Raw genomic sequence first — 20855 nt, 5'->3', positions numbered from 1 at the left:
AAGCCAGCACAGCATGGAAACGCTTCTGAACTGTGCTCCCATGGACACTGGGATCGAGAGATGGATTGACTGGAAGTCCTGGTCCGTCACTGTGTGGAGATCACGCTGCATGCTGGAGGCAACTTCTCGATGCCCCTTTGCTGAGAGAACAATCACGGATTAGCAGTTGTGGCCAAGAGCAGCCCCAGGGGCTCGGGGCAGAGGCAGAGGGAGGTGGGGAGGAGAAAGAGCAGGGCTGAGATTGCCCTTGAAAGGCAGAGGTGCTCTGGGGCCCGCTCCTGGCCAGGGACCCTGCCCAGAGCCGTGCCCTGCTGGCCGGGGCCTTGAGGGGCAGCTGTCCAGCTGGGCCCAGCTGTGCCAGCAGCTCCAGCCGTGCTGGGGAGCCTTGCCAGCTCGGGGCCCTGCTGTGCAGGAGGGTCCCTGTGTGCCACTGGCAGCTGGGGCCTCAGCCACCTCCTCTCTCCACAGGAGCGTCTCTGCAGCTTCACAAGACCGGCCAAAGAGTTCCATCAGGCAGACCTGTACCTGCACCTGCGCCTCTCATCAGCCATCCCTAAGCCATGTCCAACATCCCTGCCACAGCTGCATTATCAGCTTGTTGCTAGGGACATAGTGCCACCACCCTGAACAGGAGCCTCTGTCCCCAAAGTGCTGGCCCTGGTGTCTTTTGCAGTGAGCAAGGGAGTGAGGGAAGCCATGACAAACATTAGCAATGTCCGTTGCTTTTACTGTGGCCAACTTGGACATTTCCAGAAAGACTGTCCTCACCTTCCTGTTGGGCAATTTATTAACTATGTTCCACCTCCTAGGCCTCTTCCTTTCCAACAGCCCTATCGGCCCACATACAACTTTCAGCAGCAATATTATCAGCCGACCCAGGGAAATGCTTAGCAGAGCATGGGGCCACGCCGCGTGACAACAGCAAATTACCGGCCTTGCCTGCAAAGCCCACCTCAGCTGCCAGCCATCCAGGAGTCCCCCGCCCCAACAGGCTCCTCGCAGAGGACCGCAGTCATGAGGACGGACTCCAGTTGTTCCTCAGAACCGGAACTTTCCCCAAAGCCTCCGACCAATGTTAGTAAGTTCTGTCCATCTGCTTTTCCCCGACGAAGATCTAGTTTGAGTTCCAGCTGGGTACCTTGAGCCCCCTTTCCACCCTCAACCAACTACAGTCCTGCTGTTTGGGGACAGTGAACACACTCCAGATCAGGTAAGTATATTACCAGAAGTTGTGACTGTAAATCCAGGCAATGAAATTACTGTGTCAGTTGTTTGTTACAATCCACCATTTACATTGTTGAAATTTGCACCTTTTGCACAAATGTTAATTTTAACCGGCCAGGATTCAGAGGTTGAACCTGATTCAAATTTTGATGTGTTTGCATGTCACTAGATTTGTAAAGACAAACCCCTGATTGATTCTTGTATTTCCAAAAATGGGAAATCCATTGAACTTCGTCTCATGGCTGACACAGGAGTGGACGTTACTATCCTCCCCAGGGCAAAGTGGCCCCGCGACTGGGCACTGGTGTCCCCTTGTGGCACAATCTCCAGTGTTGGTGGAGCTGTCAATTCCATGCAAAGTCCTCATCTTGTAAGCGTAGAGGGGCCTGAGGGGCAAGTCTCCACCATCTGACCATTTGTCGTGTCATCCAATATCTCCCTATTTGGCAGGGATGTTTTATCCCAGTGAGGTGCCTGCCTTTATATCCCTGACCCCAAGTGGGATTTTTGGCATGGGCCACTGCAGAGCGAATTTCCCCACCATTGAATTGGAAAACCGATGTTCCGATGTGGGTGGATCAGTGGCCCCTCCCATCAGACAAATTAAATGCGCTCATCGAATCAGTCAAGGAGCAAGAACAACTCGGGCAATTAGTTACATCAACTAGCCCGTGAAATACCTCAGATTTTGTCATCCGAAAGCTTGGCAAAAGCAGTTGGCGTCTGCTCCAAGACCTTCAAAAAATTAATGAGGTTATTGAGGATATGGTCCCCTTCAGCCTGGCCTCCCCTCCCCTTCTATGCTTCCCCACGATTGGCAGCTTGCTGTCCTTGCTATCAAGGACTGCTTCTTTAACATCCCACTTTACCCAGGAGATGCCCTCAGATTTGCATTTTCAGTACCATCTCTGAACAGAAGTGAGACTTTTAAAAGGTATCAATGGGTATCAATCCTCAAGGATTGAAAAACTGCCCCGTGTTATGCCAAATGTAGGTTGCTCAGGTTTTATCACCTGTCAGGAATCAGTTTCCTGAAGCTATCATAGTCCATTACATGGATGACATACTTATTTGTGCTGCCACCAAAAGTTACCTTAGTGCCGCTCTCGAAAAGACTGTTTTTACTATTGAGAAAGCAGGTTTTGTAATTGCTCAGGACAAAATACAAATGTCAGCACTGTGGACATACCTTGGGTATCTCATCACTGGGAGAACTGTAACACCACAGATTTTTTCTATAAATGAACAGCCACAGGCTCTAGAGCACATTCAATGCATTTGTGGGATCATCACTTGGGTCTGGCCTTTGCTCGGCTTGACAAGGCAAGAGCTGGCTCCACTGTTCTCCTTGCTGAAGAAAGACACCGACCCCACAGCCCCACAGACCCTGACACCAGAGGCAGAGGAAACATTGCAGAAAGTAGCAGAGGCAATGAGGACACGACAGGCTGAACAGGTCAGAAAAAACCTTCCGATTGAATTTGCCATCCTGGGAAAGTGCCCACACTTTCATGGGCTCCTATTTCAGTGGGACACAACACAGAAAGACCCACTCATCATACTCGAGTGGTTGTTTCTCCCACATCAGCCTGCGAAAACAGTGTATACACCATCAGAGTTGCTAGCAAAATTAATTGCCAAAAGTCACCATCGCCTCTGAAGCCCCGTAGGCTGTGATCCCTCATGCATTTACCTGCCTTTGAAGTTAGGTCAATTGGACGCCTTATTAAAAACAAATGAAAACATCCAAATTGCTTTAGATAGCTATCTCGGGAAAGTCTCAATTCACTACCCAAAGCACAAATTATTCAAAGATTCGTTCCATGTAGTTCCAAAAACTTTCCAAAGTCATCTTCCTATTAAAGGCGCTGTCACAGTGTTCACTGATGGGGCTGGCAGGTCCCACAGATTGGTATTTACCTGGAAAGACATGAACACTCAAAAGTGGGAATCTGATGTTCAGACCATCGAAGGTTCCCCCCAGATTGCAGAGCTTTTTGCAGTTGTGAGTGCCTTCAGGATATTCCAGCAACCATTTAACTTAGTGACTGATTCATCTTATGTTGCCGGGATAGCTGATGGAGCAGAGCATGCTCTGCTCAAAGACGTGCAAAACAAACAGCTGTTTTCCTTGCTTTCAGAATTAATCTGGCTCATCTCTCATCGAGAGCAACCCTATCATATTCTACATGTAAGATCCCACACTGACATGCCTGGCTTCCTTACTGAGGGGAACCAGAGGGCAGATGCATTGGCAATGACAGTCACCACCACAATTACTTCACCAACTTTACCTGACATTTTTAAACAAGCACAATTGAGCCTCCTGTTCTACCACCAAAACATGCCAGCCCTGGCACGTCAGTTGAAATTGTCACAAGAACAAGCCCGTGCCATTGTAGCCACATGTCCAAATTGCCAATCCCATGCCCTTCCAACAGTATTAACAGGTATCAGTCCTAGGGGACTGAATGCATTTGACCTGTGGCAGTCAGACATTACTCATTACCCATGTTTTGGGAAATTAAAATATATTCACGTATTCACATACATTTTCTGGTGCAATCTTTGCATCTCTGCATGTAGGAGAGAAAGCCAAAGATGTCACCAAGCACTTTTACATGGCCTTTGCTACCCTAGGAGTTCCAAAAAAGATTAAGACGGATAATGAACCAAGTTACACCTCCAAAGCATTTCAAAATTTTCTCTCAGCTTGGGGAAATCCCCATCCCACCGGCATTCCTCGCAACCCTCAGGGACAATCAATAATAGAAGGCACACACAAAGAAATTAACAACCTGTTAGGTTTACAAAAAGATTCTGCCCTTTTAATGACACCTCAAGAAAGACTCTGCAAAGCACTATATGTGCTCACTTTTCTTAACTGCCATTCAAAAGAGCCAAATCCTCCAATCCTTTGGCATTTGCATAACAACACATTTGCCCATCTCAAAGAACGCCCACCTGTGCTCATCAGAGACCCTGAGTCCCACCAAATTAAAGGTCCTTTTCCACTAATAACCTGGGGCCAAGGGTACGTGTGCGTTTCAACAGAAACAGGGCCGAACTGGATTCCAGGCCACTTTGTCAAAACCTACCAGGATGCAAATCAGCCTGCTGACCCACCCAGGAAAAGCCAAGCTGCATCTGATCAGCCAGACACCGCAGCAGATGCAGTCGCTTGGAAGCATCGGAAGAAGAAGACCAGAATTCCCAAAATTGTAGCACGAACTCTCATCACAAAAAAATATTTTCCCCTCTCATACCTTGCTGCAGAACCCCTCCTTTCCTCCCCAGCTATCCCTATCCCTTTTCCCACATACCTTGCCCCCAACCCATCCCACAAGTCCCCACGCCTCTCTTTCCTGCTTGTGTCCTACGATTATTAGAAAAGGGGGAGGGTGAGGAGAGTGACTGAAAGAGTGTACAGAAATTTAATGTCATATGTTTCTCTTGCTATTTGCTACAGCAAAATCACCCTGGAAGGCCACCCGGGAAAGAATGAAATTCAAACAAGTGCTTTTCACTGCAATCACCATTCTGTTCCATCCGTGGATAGCAGAAGGGTGGATGGTGTAACAACCGACAGAAAATGTATGGCAGAATCTGGCGAAAACTCTGAAACAAGATCTGCTTGTCAATGGGCAGCGTGGACAATCCTCTGTCTACGTGCCTGGTGGGAATGCCTCTGTCGCAAAAAGATTATCCATATGCGGGGAAGAAACCAAATCCGGTTGACACCTGGGACACCTGGACAAAGATTTGACCACATGCCAGACAAGAGCCTCAGGAGTTAGATCTCTTGGGCTCTGCTCCAGCTGCATACTGTGTTAGGTTTTTCTATCTACAAAACACACCCATTTGGCATGACTCTGCAGTCTCAGGCACAATAACTCAGAAAGATGTAACACCTAATAGCAGAAAGTATAATTCAGCCACATGGTGCAACTATACCTCTAGCACACCATCTGAGTCCAGTAATGTTCCCAGAGTGTCACCGAGAGGCGTGTTTCTTATCTGCGGTGACAGAGTGTGGGCAGGGATCCCATCAAAGATCAAAGGAGGTCCCTCCAGCCTCGAACAGCTGACTGTCCTCACCCCAAACACATCACAAATTATAAATTGGCAGAATCAAGAACGATTGGCATCAAAAAGAAATCTTAGAGTCAATTCGACCCAAATTGCGATGACAAAATTTATAATTGGAGCGAATCCAAAAGAGTCTCTGCATCCATTTTTCTACCTTGGTACGCAGCTGCAAAGGCTCTCGGTGAAATTTCCCACTTGGGGTGTTGGCTCAGCCATCAGGCCAAAGCTGCCTCCGCAGCCCTGTCAGATCTGCTCACGGAAGAAGAAACCACCAGGCACGCCACCCTACAAAATACAGCTGACATTGATTTTCTCCTTCTGGCGCACGGTCACAGCTGTCAGGACTTTGCTGGTCTGTGCTATTTTAATTTAACATCTAAAAGCACCTCCATACATGCCAGCATTCAGCAAATTCGAAACCAAGTGCAAGACCTCATGACGGAGACCAGAGACATCAATGTAGTAGGTAAAGCACTCACACAGTGGGTAATCCCCGGGTGGCTTGTACCAATTCTCAAAAATTTGGTGTGGATTTTAGTTGTCATTTTCATGATAATGGTTGCCCTGAGTTGTTTGAAAAGAGTAATAGAAAAGTCACTTGGAAAAATTTATTTAATAAAGAAAGAAGGGGGAGATGTGGGGGTCATGGGTGAGAAAGCTATCTCAGGAATGCCCTGGGAAAGCACCATTGTATAAGTCAGGGGAAATTCATTCCTTTCCCATGGTTCGAATGCTGTACTCCCTTTCCCACCTCACTCATCCTGTACCCTTTGTATCTTTCATTAGTTACTCCTGTGAAAATTTTCCCCTCCCATCCCCCTCCATGTAGCTGTGCACAAAATCTGTAACTTTCCCCAGAGATCTCGCACTCGCCCTGGTATCCCTCTGCTGGTGTTACCATCCCTGCTGTCCCTTCAACTCACTGTGTGTCCCTCAGCCTACCCTCCATGTTTTCCTATCCTTTTTGGACCCTGCAATAAATCAGTTGAAATTATCCAGGACTCAAGCTGCCCTCCTTCTATCTAGTGAAGAGGAACATCTAGCCGGGGTCGAGCGGGTGAAAATCCTGACCCCGGCAACCTTGTTCTTATCAATTTCTATGACATCACACACACAGTCCTTAAACACACACAGCCATCACCTATATACACTAGTACCGTTTATTGGTTGGTATCTGGGTGGATCTCAAAGTGGCAAATGCCTTGGTCATTGTCAAGGCATATGTCTTGAGCACTAATCACATTACTGTCACAGATGAATCCCTGTTGTTCTTGAGCAATGCAAGGTTCCAAGTTTACGGTTTGCCATCTCCCCTGGATTTTCCAAGCCCATACCCTGTATTCTGAGGGGTATAATGCTGGCTGCTCGTGACTGAGCCCTAAGGCAGCAATGGCGTGAATAGCGTGAACTGTGCCATTACGCAGAGTGAGCACGAAGGCTGGAGCTGTGTTAGTGGGGGGATTATATGTAAAATTACCATGGTCCACCAAGACTGTGAATCTTTCTCAATGTCTGTAGCACTGCCCCAGAAAACCTTTTGCACTTCAGTTGGAAAGTGCCCTTCACTTCCTTCTCTTATGATTAAAGCAGCTGTTGACTGTACCCATAATTGTGTTTGCATATAGCTGAGGGCTAAAGATATGTTATCCTGTGCCCCCTTTAATGTGTCTGCTAGCAAGCTATGGTCTTGATCTTCAATATCTCTCCATTTCGGCAGCACCCTTGAGACTTGCCACTGACTATTTCCCAATGCCAAAAGAGATGACTGTAAAGGCTGTTTTAATTTTATTGGATGGCTAGCTGCTACAGCTAATTTGTTCATTAATATTTCTGAGTCAATCCTATTCAAAACCCCTAGCCCAGTCCCTAACATCTTGGTTAAATCCCTTTGCATTCTGTCTCTGAAGTGCGCTTGTTTTTGTAGCCATCTTGTCCATCCCTCGAAGGATGACCTTATGAAGGAGGAACCAGCTGGCTGAACTGTCGAGATAGTAGTTTGCATTAACAGTTTGACATGTCATAATTCTGGATTAAATAACAGTTGTTGTTGACCCGTATTCCTTATTATGTATGGGCCAATTTCATAAACTCTAGGTTCAAGCTTAAATGGCGTATTTTGGGTTTGTGCTTGAGTGCTGGGGTGGGTTGTAACAGGCTTAGCTATAGCATTTATTTTAAATTTGAAAGACAGCCCAATAATGTTGCAGGCCCAGAAGCAAACCATGTCAACAGTTTGTCTTAATGTGAAGTTGTGCCAACAGTCCAATTCATTTGGATGATTGCAAATCTTCCAGTGCTTATTTACACTGATTTGGGTTGCTTTACTATAGGTAGTCCCATTAATCATTCTACACCCTATCTTAATTACCTCCCTCATGATCCCTTGAAGTCACCACAACCTCTGTTTCTGCCACTGCAGTGTTTTTTATATTTGCTTTTTGCACATGACCACAGTTGTTAGGTTTAAACCTTTCAAATGGGAAGGTTTACCCATGGATCCGATGTATTGAGTAAGGGCTTGGGACCAAGGCCATTCAGCATTGTTCTGGCTAGGAGTACTTTCTAATTTTTGGATGACAGCGATGATTGTAAACAACACTTCAGCACAAATCCCCACCCACCATGATGCATTCATTTTGTGCGGGTAAGTTTCAGTTTCAGTTTACCATCACCCGGTGTTATTCTCCAAGGGGCTTCTGGAGCTTTCTTAACACGGCTGTGGTGGATCCAAGCACTTTGTTCCTTAGTCTTGATTGCAGTGAAGGTAGTAAGGAGCACTTGGTATGGTCCCTCCCATTGTGGTTGCAGGGCCTTCTCTGTAAGAGAAATAACATATACATAGTCTCCAGCCTGCACATCATGTACTGGTGCATCGAGCCCTGTACCCCGAGTACCGGGGGTACCTCCAGGCCATCATGCTCCACTGGCTCCCCTTGGTTTCCACTGAGGAAGGAGGCTGGATTGACAATATTAGTCACCACAATGTCCACAGCATCTTGCTCCACCATAATAGCTTGGTATCTCAGAAATCGTTGCAGGAAAAGCCAATGTCCGCCTTTCACCTCCAGCACTGCAGACACTGTGTGAGACACTGGCACAGTCATTTTGTGGCCCAGGGTGAATTTACTTGCCTCTTGGATATTCAGTACGACTCCTGCAGCAGCTCTGAGGCATCCAGGCCAGCCTTTAGCTGCTGCATCCAATTGCTTAGAGAAGTAAGCAACTGGTCTCTGGTATGGGCCAAGGTCCTGTGCTAATATTCCCAAGGCCATTCCTTGCTTCTCATTGGAGAACAAGAGGAAAGGCTTACTCACGTCTGGCAATCCCAGAGCTGGAGCTGACATGAGGGCTTTTTTCAGCTGGTGGAAGGCCTGCATAGCTTCCTCTGTCCATTGGATTTCCCTGCTTTCAGTTGCAATAAGTTCATATAAGGGCTTAACAAACAGTCCATAGTAACAGATCCATAACCTGCACCACCTCGTCATCGCCAGGAAAGTTCCTAGTTCTTTTGCAGTCTGAGGTTTTGGGGTCTGGCATATTGCCTCCTTCCGGCTTTGGCCCAGGGTACATTGTCCAGTACTGACTTTGTATCCCAGATAAGTTAATTTCTGTTTTACTGCTTGAGCCTTTTTCTTTGATACCCGGCACCCTTGGAGTCCCAGAAAGTTCAAGAGGCATACCGTCCAGGCCACGCATGCTTCACTTGTCTGTGTGGCTATGAGGATGGCATCTTCGTAGCAGCTTTGCTTCCTCTGGAGGGGCTTCCCAGGCCTCTAATTCCTTTGCAAGTTGTTCTCCAAACAAAGTGGGTGAGTTTTTAAATCCCTGTGGGGGTACTGTCCATGTAAGTTGAGTTCTTTGCCCACTTTTAGGACTTTCCCATTCAAATGCAAAAATTTTCTGGCTGGCTAGGTAGCTAGGAAGGCAAAAGAAGGCGTCTTTAAAACCTGAAACAGTAAACCAAGTTAGTTCAGGTGTTAAGCAATTTAATATCGTGTAGGGATTGGCCACCACACGATACAGATCCTCAGTTATCTTGTTCATGGCTTGCAGATCCTGTACTAACCTGTATGACTCATCAGGTTTGCTGGCTGGTAGGATAGGGGCATTAAAATCAGATTGACATTCTTTTAATAATCCTAGATGTAAAAAAGTTCTCAATTACTGGGCTAATTCCTTCCTTATCTTCCTTCCTCAGGGCATACTGTTTAACTCTGCCAGGTTGCATTCCCTCTTTTAGTCTGATCTGAACAGGCGGAGCATTTTTTGCTCTCCCTGATACATCAGAGGCCCATACCCCAGGGAACACCTGATTCTTTACGTCTTCATCGATTTCAGTTTCCCTTGTGACTTGACTGGTGGTTAATATCAAACTCAATATTTTTACATACTTTTGATCATTTCCCTCCAGAGTAATTTCCCCATTTTTGAATGCAATAGTTGGCAGTCATTGTCCCAGCAAATCTCTGTGCAGAAGTTGCTCAGGGGAGTTGGGCATATATAGAAATTTGTGGATCCCCCACTGCTTTCCCAGTTTGTATTTTAGTGGCCTAAAGAAAAATGCCTTTTCAGTTTGGCCAGTCCCTCCCGTAACTGTAGCATAATCATCCCTTACAGGCATCAAGGCTGTATTTAGAACCGAGTATCTTGTCCCAGGAAGGTACTCGCTTCTAAAGGTTGACTAGGAATTTCCCTTCTTTTTCCATTTCTCCCAGCTTTAGTTTTACAACCAGAGAGCCTGCTGGGGTAGTCTCCTCCAGCCCCCCCTAATCCTCTTGCACATGGGCAACCACCCCTCCTCTCCTTTGATTCCCTTGACCATTCTCTTTCTGCTCTGGACAGTCCTTCTTCCAATGGCTCTGTTTCTTACAGTTTGCACATTGATTTCTGCCGGATCGAGGAGGGCCTTGCCTGGGTGCTCCCTGCCCGCTTTCACGTCTTTCTTTCCGTTCCTCCTGCACTATTGCTATTAAGTTTTTCATCCCTTGTTTATCCCCTTCTTCTCTGTTGCTAAAGACTCTCCAAGCCTCCTCCAATAAGTTTCTAAATTCTGTATATCTTCTTCTCAGACTTTTTAGAGTTTGCATCAAATATCCCCCTTGGACTGTCCCAAAAATAGATTAATTACTTGTTGTATCCCTCTCGGATTTCCTGCAGTCAGGATGACCCTCCTCGAGAGTTCTTTTTTCCCAGCCCGACGGTGGAAGAAAGAGTCGCAATTCTTCAGCTCTGGTTCACAAGGCTGTTTATTGTCTCTTATCTAAACCATTCTTTTTCAGACCTGCAGAGGCCTGATCTGCAGGTCTGTCATGGGCACGCTGCCCGCCCCTGGGCTGGTGTCTACATTTTATACGAGGAATTACATGTACTTTATTTGTCATTATTTTCCAATACCTATCACCTCTGTTAGACTGTCTACTTCTAGTCTAAACCAATCCAAATGTGCCACCATCACCAAGAAGATGGAAGCTAGGAAGAAGAAGGAAGAAAAATAGGACAATGCCCAAATCCCTCCATCTTGCCTCCTAGACCCCCTCTAGTAAAATCCCTGAAATTCCACTTTTCACCCTAGGATTAATTCATTATCACTCTACTTAAACTTCCGTGACTTGTGATTCTTCATACAAGGTTGGTAATTTGCTCCATGGGTTAAGATCAAAATCCCAAGTGTCTCTGGCTTCTTGCCAGGATTCCCCAGCCCTCTGCCAGGGGCACGTGTCATCCAGGGCACCCAGAGGGGTGTCCTGGGTTCCAGCATATCCCCACATCAGATGCAGGGTCCAGTGGTGCATAGCGTCGCATTGTGTTTCTCAGGTGGTCTAGGAACTCTCTGGGGGATTCTGAGGGTGCCTGTTTAATAGCATATAAAGCTGACCAATTTATAGTTTCAGGTGTTGCTCTTTCCACTCCCAATATAAGCCAATCCTTATAATTTTTTAGCCTCTGTCTTTGTACTGGTTGGTTCAGGTTCCAGCCTGGGTCCTGGAAGTGGAAAATGTTCCTTTAGATCCCCTGGTTGTTGTGTAAAGTGGTCTGCTACCTGGTTCCCGGCTGTCTCTAAAACCATCTAGCTTTCTGTTTCAGTGAATGTGTATAATAACAATTGAATATCACCCCAGTCTGGATTGTGCTACTTCATAATGTATCCTAGATGTTTAGCAGTATTTATTTGATCATTTTGGTAATTTCCTGCAATCCTTTTCCAAGCTTCCAAATCAAGGGTGGAGAAGGGCACCTTAACTAATATCTTTTCTCTGCCTGGTTTTACTGTCTCCTGCAAAGGGGCCTGCAGTATTTGTCCTCTGGTTTGGGATGCTATTGGGCTGCCTGGAGGGGTTGGAGCTGGTGTCTTCTCCAAAGGAGGAGTAGGAGTAGGAGTAGGAGTAGTAGTGGAAGAGGTCGACTTGCTGGTGTAGGTGGTGTAGATGGAGCCCCTCCCAAGTCTCTACCCCTTCCCCCCTGCCCTCCCAAGTGAGGGGCAAATAGGTCAGCTAGATCTTGTTCTTGTTCCTCTAGTGCTGTGCGATAAACTTTATCTGTCCTGCTGCATCTCTGTCTTATGCTACAGGCCGAGCAGCCCCATTTCAGTTCTCCCATTTTGCTTCTGTTTTCTCTTTCAAGAGCCAAAACGAGGGGGCTCTGATGCCACAGTCCCTTTGCCAATCAGGGTTATTTTGGAGGGAGAAAAACATATCACAATAAGAAACCTCCTCCCATTTCCCTTCCCTCCACAGAAACAACATTAGCTGTAACAGGGTATTCTATTCCAATATACCTGTAGGAGGCCACCTTGCCCCATCCTCCAGGTGATAGAATGGCCACCAATGGGAGCAATATATAATTAGGCTTTTTAAAATTTTGAGTGCCCCCTTTGCCTGCTATTTCTCTCCAATGTGCTAAGACACACCCTAATGGGCTGGCTTTAGGTACTTCCTTACTCTGCCTTGTTCCCATGATGTCTTTTTAGAGCAAGCTTTAGCTTATTCAGTTCCGAATGTCCAGATGTGAGTCTCAAATCAAAACTCCTTTTCCCCCCCCCTTCTTCTGAGTTATTTTTAAAAAGTAATAATTAATCAAATAATCAATGTATAGAAATATTTATAACCAATTTAACAATCAATAATATTTTAATTAATTAAATGTTATTTACATTAAATACAACTTAATTTAATAATTAATATATAACAATCCACCATTAACTTTTCCTTGTTTGTTGTTTTCTCAGTCCCACACAAAGTTACAAACTCCTATGGGTACAATCCAAACCACTGGGGAGAAAAGAAAAGGAAAAAATTCCTTAATTCTTCCTTTTGATACAGCTGTGCCACTCCTTTATCCTTTCCCAATCCTCTTCAAAGATGTCTTCCCATGTCTCAGGGTCTAGGTGACTTTTTCCACAGATTAAATTCACTATTTCACACTTTGCATGTACCTCTTGGTTATAGTATCTTGGCAGTTCAGGGGTGCATGCATGGCATGCAGGTCTCTGTCTATATGAAACACAATACCACCTCCTCTGACACTTTCTGCACTGAAGGAGAACCCAAGCTGTGTGCCAGTCTGGCTCCCAGAGAAAAGCTGTCAGTCTGCACACAAAACAAGGAAGCACCCCTTCAAGCCCCCAGGTCAAGGTGTTTCTAAGCACTCTTTCAGCTGCGGGGTGTTCCCAGTCAAAGGCTCGATAGCAACGTGTTGAACTGCGGTATATCCCTCCCAAGAACACTCTGTCTCTCCCTCCGTCCTCCCGTTCTATGACTCCCCAGACCCTGACGGATGAAGAGACTGACTGGGTTCAAGCTGCAACCACCTGTGTAGAGCATGTCTCGGAGGCCGGGCTCTCCCAGCCCAGGCTTGAAGTTAGGCAGCCACCGTGGGCAAATCACCTCTCGCTTGCAGAAAAAAAAAAAAACAAACCCCAAAACAACCCCAGCAAACCCCTTAATGCAAAGGCTCTCCTAGTAACAGCTGTCAAGACTGAAGGGCAGTGTTACCGCACAGCAAACACTTAACTCTTAGCCCAGGCGGGCTTGCTGGCTGCCTTCAGGTGGTTCCTGCCCCTTACCAACCAGCGGCGCTTGCTTGCAAATGCCGACTTGTGCCGTGCTCCTGCTAGCTGTGCTATCAGCTAGCAGTGTTCAAAGCAACCCTACAAACCGCGGCTGATGCCCCGAGTGCCTGCCAGCCGTGCTGTTGGCCCGCTGCCCCGAGAGCAATTTGGCAAGCCCCGGCTCATGGCCCTGCACCGCGCTGGCCCCGCTCGTTAGAGCCGCCCTGCACCACGCATGTGCTGCCGGCCAGGGGCTGCCTGCGCTGGGCATGCGCTGCTTGCTCTCCCATGCGCTGCCGACTGGCCGCCGCTGCCCTGGCTTTGCGCCGCCTCTGCCCGCCGCGCCGACCTGCGCCACGCTCATGGCGACCCGGCGCCCTTGAAATGTTCTTTGAAAAACCACAGTTACCAGAGAAACTAAACCAAGACCTCACTCCCCGCAGCGTGTTTCACCGTTCACTCACACACACAAGCACGCACGTCCAGACGTGATAACCATACACAATCACAGTTCAAACCAACGCTCCGCCAGCTGCTCTGTCAGCTGGGGACCCCCCACCACCGGCCTCTCCCCGGCAGACGATTGCTTGCAAACTGCTTGTGCAAAACTGCACACAAAGACGTCTCTTATGTGACTTATCAGTAGCCAACCCTAAAAAAAAGAAAGGAATACATACCACTTCTGTCCATCAACTTGGAGACAGAGGAGCTCCTTAGTCTAGGCTTCTTGCATTCCCTGGTCTTCTCCTGGCCTTATGAGTAAAAAAGTTATCTGTAGCTATGATATTTTATTAAAAATCCTTTTCTAGGATTTTTCCCCTCCTGAGGAGCTGAGGGCCCCAGGAAAGAATTGTATACAATAACTATCTGCTGCAGTGGAATGCAACAGGTGCATCTTCCATTGGTCCATGTGGATTGTTTTCACTTCATGACCAATCACAGCCAACTGTGTTGAGCCTGTGAGCAGTCACAAGATTTTTGTTATGCATTCCATTCTGTTCTTCTTCTTTGTAGCCTTCTGGTCATTTTTTCCTCTCTGTTCTTTTAGTATAGTTTTAACATAGTATTTTAATAGAATATATAATAAATCAGCCTTCTGAAATGGAGTCAAGCCTCATGTCTCCACACCTGGGGTGTTCTCCCCAACAAATTATCCATTTTTTTAAGGTTGCAAAGTTAAACAGTTTGGGCCAGCTGTCAAGAGTTGAAATGTTGACTATTTGTTGTTGATAGCTTCATGTTGCAATCGCCTCTTGTTAATAGTTTTTCTTCAATTACCTGTTAATGGTTAGAAATCAAGCGCAATTGTCCCCCTGCTGCTTCCCCAGAGCCTGCACATAGCAGGGTGGGGGGGGTGACATCAGAGCTAGTATGCAGATGAGAATGCATTTCACCAAATTTTGCAATTTTTCTGGAAAAAAATTCCTAAAAACAAGAAGCCAACATGGAATTATGAAACCTAAGTAATGTCTGAAGATGAAGAACTTAATCCAGTATCTGCTAAGATCCTTTTTACTTTTCACCCTAACCTGAAAGGATGTCAGCAAGAAAGAGGATCTGGAATGTTAGTCCAAAAAAGCAGAATTCCCACTACTCCCTCGAGGACGGAAGCCCCAGCTCTGCCTGCATACCAGCGGGCACAGCTGCATCATCCTCCTCCTCCGTGCCACTCCTGGGAGCAGCAGGGGTGCGGGCGACCTGTCCTTTCTCCCCAGCCTGAGCTGAATGTTTTTAATAAAGGCATTAAAAAGGAGAAAGATCTCCTGCCCTGTTTATGACACTGGTATTGTCCTTCATAGCAAGAAGCTTCAGAAATTTGCATTTTCCTATGCCCTTTGTACCTTGGCAGAGGTTTCTTAAGTAAAAGGTTAAAATTCAACACATAATTCTACAATTTAAAATTTAAATGCTTAGTCCATATATTGCCAACTTAATTGAACCCCCCAAAACCTGCATTTCAACAGCAGCCCCTGCCTGGATTCTGCCTGCCCACACCGTGGGCATCCACGGCTCCTCCTGGGCATGGAGCTCAGTCAGTGCTGGTGCTGGGTGGGCTTTGCTGCTGCTGCCACCTGGACACTGGGGTGACCGCTTGTCCTAGGTTGCAGTGTAAAGATGTATTCTAATGCCATCCTCAAGAGCTGCTGAAACCAGGAGGGGCATTGTTTCTTCCTTATCTCCTGTTAATGGGCCCATCAATGTCTTGCCACATGACTCAGAGATAACTCCCTCCCAGAGCCATTTCTGTTTCATGGCTAATCAAGGACCCACAGCATGAGGCAGAATGATATCAGCCCACTGTGAGATGCTCTGCCCATGGGGGAGGAGCTAAGCATCCCCAGCTGGATATAATCTGGGTTTTGGGACACAACAAGCAGTCTTTCCACTGGATTCCCAGAGGAACCGTCGCCCTTACCCACTGCTTTTCCAGAGGATGAGAGCTACCAGATTGTTTCTACAGGATCACCACTTCCACAAGTCCATTTCATCTGGACGGCTACCACCACCCTAACTAGCAGGGTGTCAGCAGGCTGTATTCTGACCCTGTCAGTGGTTTTTCTTTTGTATTATTGCATGTGTTTTGGGTTTTTTTCCCTTTTTCTTATAAATTGTATTTCTGACTTGGAGTCTCTCACTGGTTTTGCTTCCCAACCAGAACAAAGATCCTTCTCTTTATTTAAACAGAAGAATAGGCCATAGCCTACCCTGCAAGCGGAGGGGGTGGGGGGGGTGTCACCTTCAGTGAATCCTAGAGGGCAAGGCCAGGGGTCTCAGAGGCAGAGGGAGGGATGTGTTGGTCTCAGGAAGGGCTGGAGGGTGCTGGGCTGATCCTGGGGTCCCTAGAGGTACTCGAGTTGGCCGGGATGGGACAGACAAAGATAAAAAAAGGGATGAAGGCAGCTTGGGGAGGCCCATGGGGAGAGCAGGTGGCAGTGGGATCTACGGGGTAAAAGGAGGTTCCCTCCTAGAATGTTGTTCTGGGGTCCTCTTCACAGAACACTTGAGAGGGCTGTCCAGGCCGTTCCTGCTGCTGGAGGAGCTGCTCATGCTGTCTGGCTGTGAGGTGCAGCCACCGTCTTTCAACTCCTGTCCTGAGGTGCTCCTGTGCAGAGAGGAGGTGGCTGAGGCCCCAGCTGCCAGTGGCACACAGGGACCCTCCTGCACAGCAGGGCCCAGAGCTGGCAAGGCTCCCCAGCACAGCTGGAGCTGCTGGCACAGCTGGGCCCAGCTGGACAGCTGCCCCTCAAGGCCCCGGCCAGCAGGGCACGACTCTGGGCAGGGTCCCTGGCCAGGAGCGGGCCCCAGAGCGCCTCTGCCTTTCAAGGGCAACCTCGGCCCTGCTCTTTCTCTTCCCCACCTCCCTCTGCCTCTGCCCCGTGCCCCTGGGGCTGCTCTTGGCCAGGCAGCCTCAGTGGGAGCCAGCACTGGCTGCAGCCCCAGCGGGGCCCCCAGGACAAGGCCCAGCAATTGAGAGGCCAATGGAGCACTGGGCAGCAGCAGAAGCCTCAGCAGAGTTCTTTGGACAATCATGGACTGGCCACAACCCCACTGCAGTCTCAATGGGAATGTTCTCTGACCACGTTAGACTTTGAAAAGAAGCTGTTTGAGGGGGAGAGCAACAAAACACTCACTGTTTTTTGTTCCAGGAATACCCGATTCCAAAGCAGCACAACATGAAGACAAGCTCCAAACAAAGGACGCCTGCCAGTAACCCTAGCCAGCAGCCTGTTCCCTGACAGAAACCCCTTCCGAGGCCATCCTGGGCATTCGGAACTGGACTTGTGGTGCCGGCTGCATCTGTGGGAGCAATGGGGAGTGTGAGCCTGTGCTTTGCTGCACTGCTGAGCTGGCAGCACGGTGGATACGGGCAGGACATTCTCTGTTTCCCCCAGAGCTGGGGCCTGCAGGCACCTTGCCGGCCCTTGGCACAGGCTGTGCCAGCCAACAAGGCCCAGCAGGCCGGGAGGAGAGCCCGGGGGCAGCGCAGCTGCTTGGGCAGTGGCTGCTGCCAGGGACATGGGCCAAAGCCATCCCTGAGCAGCCACTGCCACCCCTGGCCCTCCCTGCCCCGTGACAGCACCCCCAGCCCCAGGGGACAGGCTCAGGCCCTGTCAGGAGCCAGCGCAGCCCCTGCCCAGTCTGGAGCCAGGGCTGGCTCTGGCCCTGGGCTGGCGGCAGGGCTCCCGCTCGGGGCTGCTCCTGTGCCTTGGGCCTCTGGGCACTCAGGGCCAGCTCCGCAGCAGCTGCAGCGCCAGGGACGTTGCTGCACCAGTCCCGTTTCCCCGGGGCTCTGAACCAGCTCCAGAGACCTGGAAGCCGAGGCGCCTCCAGCTTTGGCTGCAGCTGGGCCGGGCAAGGGCAGGCCCTGGGGGAAGAGCTGCTGCCACACAGCCCCGGCCAGGCCTGAGCCCGGCACAGCAATTACCTGCTGTGCCTGTGCCCGTGTCTGGCATCACCTTCCTTCCTGCAGCTAGGGCTACCAATGAGCCACTGCTTCTCCCTGAGTGTTCCTCCTCCTGCAGAGCCTTTTGGTCCATCACTTGAAAAAGGAAAAAAGGGACAACTGGATCAAATGGAAATATTCCCCACTGGGTATGTGTCATCTTCATCAGGAAATGCTTGTCAAAGTCACAGGTAAAGATCAGGAAAAAGCCCAGGTAACTGGGGCTAGGCCAGTGCACTCCCTTGAGCAAACAGCTGCACCTCCTGATCTTCTCAGAGACTGGGAAATGGCAGGGGATCTCAGGCCCACAGTACAGTTGGGGTACCCTATCAGCTAATGCCAAATTCCATCCTGCAGAGGCTGGGGAGGAATTGCAGCCAGGCCAGGCTGGGAAACAGCCCTGCAGGGTGTGAAAGCAGCAGCGGGGCAGCGAGGCTGCCATGGATCCCTTCCCGCTGTGCCGGGCATGGCGTGTCCAGATGTGCAGCCAAAGACCCCGGCTGCTGAGTCCCAGGGGAAGCATGAGGGAAATGCACCCACCTTCTCTTGTCTGCAGGGGTTCCTTCAGCTCTTGCCTCATCTGTTTGGATGGTTCCAGGGATATCTTATCTGTTGTATCTTGGATTTTCCCTGTTGGAGTACCTTAGAGAAAAATATTTCCATTTCCCAGGAATGGATCCCAGAAAAGCAGGGCTCAGCCTGTGGGGTCAGCAGGGACACACTACTCACCCCTGCCATGGGAGCTGGGCTTGAGTGCAGCATCCAAGGTAGCAGCTGGAGAAGCTGGAGAAGTCTTCCCTGTAGACACATCTGTAACACAACAGCCACAGAAGCTTCTGTCACCTGGTGCCTGCCCGCTTGTCTACAATTCTTCCTTGGTGGCACACTGAGAACATACCTGCAGGAGGCTCCAAGGGCTTCAAAACTTTATTCATCCAAGCTGATGGAGAAGCCTTCCCAGCACCCTCATCTACAATGCAGCACAGATGAGAACATTTTCCAGTGTGTGCTGGGATCTCTTTCTGCCACAGGGAACTGGGCACTGCCAGGGAGTCGGCTAAGGCCATGGGAGCCAGATGTGAATAGACATGGCCAAAGCTGCCCAGGGGCCTGGGGAGCTCTGGGCTGGCTCCTGGTCACTCTCCACACTCTTTCCCTGCCCTCAGCAACATCCCTGGGAGGGGTGGCTGCAGCAGTGCAGGGACCTGGGACTCTCCCCCTCACACACAGAAGAAATCCTCCCTAAAGCATGGGGGAAAACTGCAGCAGGCAGTGCCACAGCTATCCATCCTGCCTTCCCTCTGTCCCTCCTGCCCTCCTTCTGTGGGGAAACCCCCCAGATCCCAAGGGCAAACAGCCAGGCCCTCTCAGGACACACTGGAGCCTTGCTCTCCCCCTCTGTCCTTTCCCCACCGTGGGCACCCCGTGCAGTCGCTGCCAGGTTTCAGGACATGTCTCCCATGGAGGGACCCCAGCAGGACTGCTCAGTGCCCTGCGCCTGCTCGGGATAATTCCCCTGGGCTGTGCCTGACTTGTCCAGGCTGTGCCCGCACTGCCAAGCAGCAGAGAGGGCAGCTCAAGCCTCAGCAGGGCTCAGGCCCAGAGGCACAGCAATTACCTCCTGTGCCTGTGCCTGGCATGGCCTCCCTTCCTGGAGCTGAGGCTGGCATGCAACCACTGCTTCCTCCGGGAAATGCTTCTTTCTCCGCAGGCTCTCCTTTCATTTCTGGAGAATGGAAAAGAGACAGCTGGATCAGATGAAAACATTCCTGACTGGGAATGGGGAAGGGGACAATTTCAGGAGGCATCACTTGTGAAAGGAATGCATAAGGATCAGAAAACACCCAGGATTTTGGGACAACCCAAGGCTGCTTCCTTCCCCAAACAGCCCCAACATCTGATCTGCCTGGACACCAGGAAATTGCAGGGCATCTGAGGGTGGGCATGGCCTGTGGTGCATTTGGGGCTGTCTGACAGCTGATGCCAAATGCCTTCCTGCAGAGGCTGGGCAGAAGCTGCAGCCAGGCCAGGCTGGGAAACAGCCCTGCAGGGCGTGAAAGCAGCAGTGGGGCAGCGAGGCTGCCATGCATCCCTTCCTGCTGTGCCGGGCACGGCGTGTCCAGATGTGCAGCCAAAGCCCCCGGCTGCCGAGTCCCAGGGGAAGCATGAGGGAAATGCACCCACCTTGTCTTCTCTGCAGACGTTCCTTCAGCATTTGCCACATGATTTCTAATGGGTCCTGGAATTTCCTGCCTGCCATGTCTTTGGTCTGTCCTGTCAGAGGACCTTAAGACAAAGTAGTTCCATTTCCCAGCAATGGACCCCACAAAAGCAGGGCTCAGCCTGAGGGGTCAGCAGGGACACACTACTCACCCCTGCCATGGGAGCTGGCCTTTTGTGCAGCATCCAAGGTAGGAGTTGCTGAGGTCGTCCCTGCAGACACGCCTGTAACACAACAGCCACAGAAGCTTCTGTCACCTGGTTCTTACCAGTCAGTCAAACATTACGCCTTGGTGGGACAGTGAGAACATACCTGCAGAATGCTCAGAGGGCTTCACAACTTCAGAGCGCCAGGCTAATGGAGAATCCTTCCCAGCATCCCAGTCTGGAAGCAAACCAAGATGAGAACTGTTTCCATTGTGTGCCAGGGCTGGCTCTGGCCCTGGGCTGGCGGCAGGGCTCCCGCTCGGGGCTGCTCCTGTGCCTTGGGCCTCTGGGCACTCAGGGCCATCTCCGCAGCAGCTGCAGCGCCAGGGACGTTGCTGCACCAGTCCCGTTTCCCCGGGGCTCTGAACGAGCTCCAGAGGCCTGGAAGCCGAGGCGCCTCCAGCTTTGGCTGCTGCCGGGCCGGGCAAGGGCAGGCCCTGGGGGAAGAGCTGCTGCCACACAGCCCCAGCCAGGCCTGAGCCCGGCACAGCAATTACCTGCTGTGCCTGTGCCCGTGTCTGGCTTTGCCTTCCTTCCTGCAGCAGGGGCTGGCACCGAAGATGGAGTGCTTCCTTCAAGAAATACCACCTTCCACTGAAGCACTATGTCCATCTCTTGACAAAG

At 49.7% G+C, this 20855-nt stretch overlaps 1 protein-coding gene across 1 annotated transcript in view; it reads right to left on the bottom strand.

Annotated features, from left to right (window-relative positions):
- The window catches only part of LOC135308306 (uncharacterized), a 45990-nt gene extending 27568 nt beyond the window's left edge, over positions 1–18422 (bottom strand). The window contains exon 1 of the mRNA XM_064433247.1: positions 18345–18422. Within this exon, the coding sequence (XP_064289317.1) occupies positions 18345–18384 (40 nt within the window). The 5' untranslated portion in view covers positions 18385–18422. The remainder of the gene's footprint in view (positions 1–18344) is intronic.
- Between the last annotated feature and the right edge of the window lie 2433 nt (positions 18423–20855).

Source organism: Passer domesticus, chromosome 9 (assembly GCF_036417665.1).
Source record: "Passer domesticus isolate bPasDom1 chromosome 9, bPasDom1.hap1, whole genome shotgun sequence".
Classification (NCBI taxonomy): domain Eukaryota; kingdom Metazoa; phylum Chordata; class Aves; order Passeriformes; family Passeridae; genus Passer; species Passer domesticus.
This window is presented reverse-complemented; position numbering and strand designations above follow the sequence as displayed.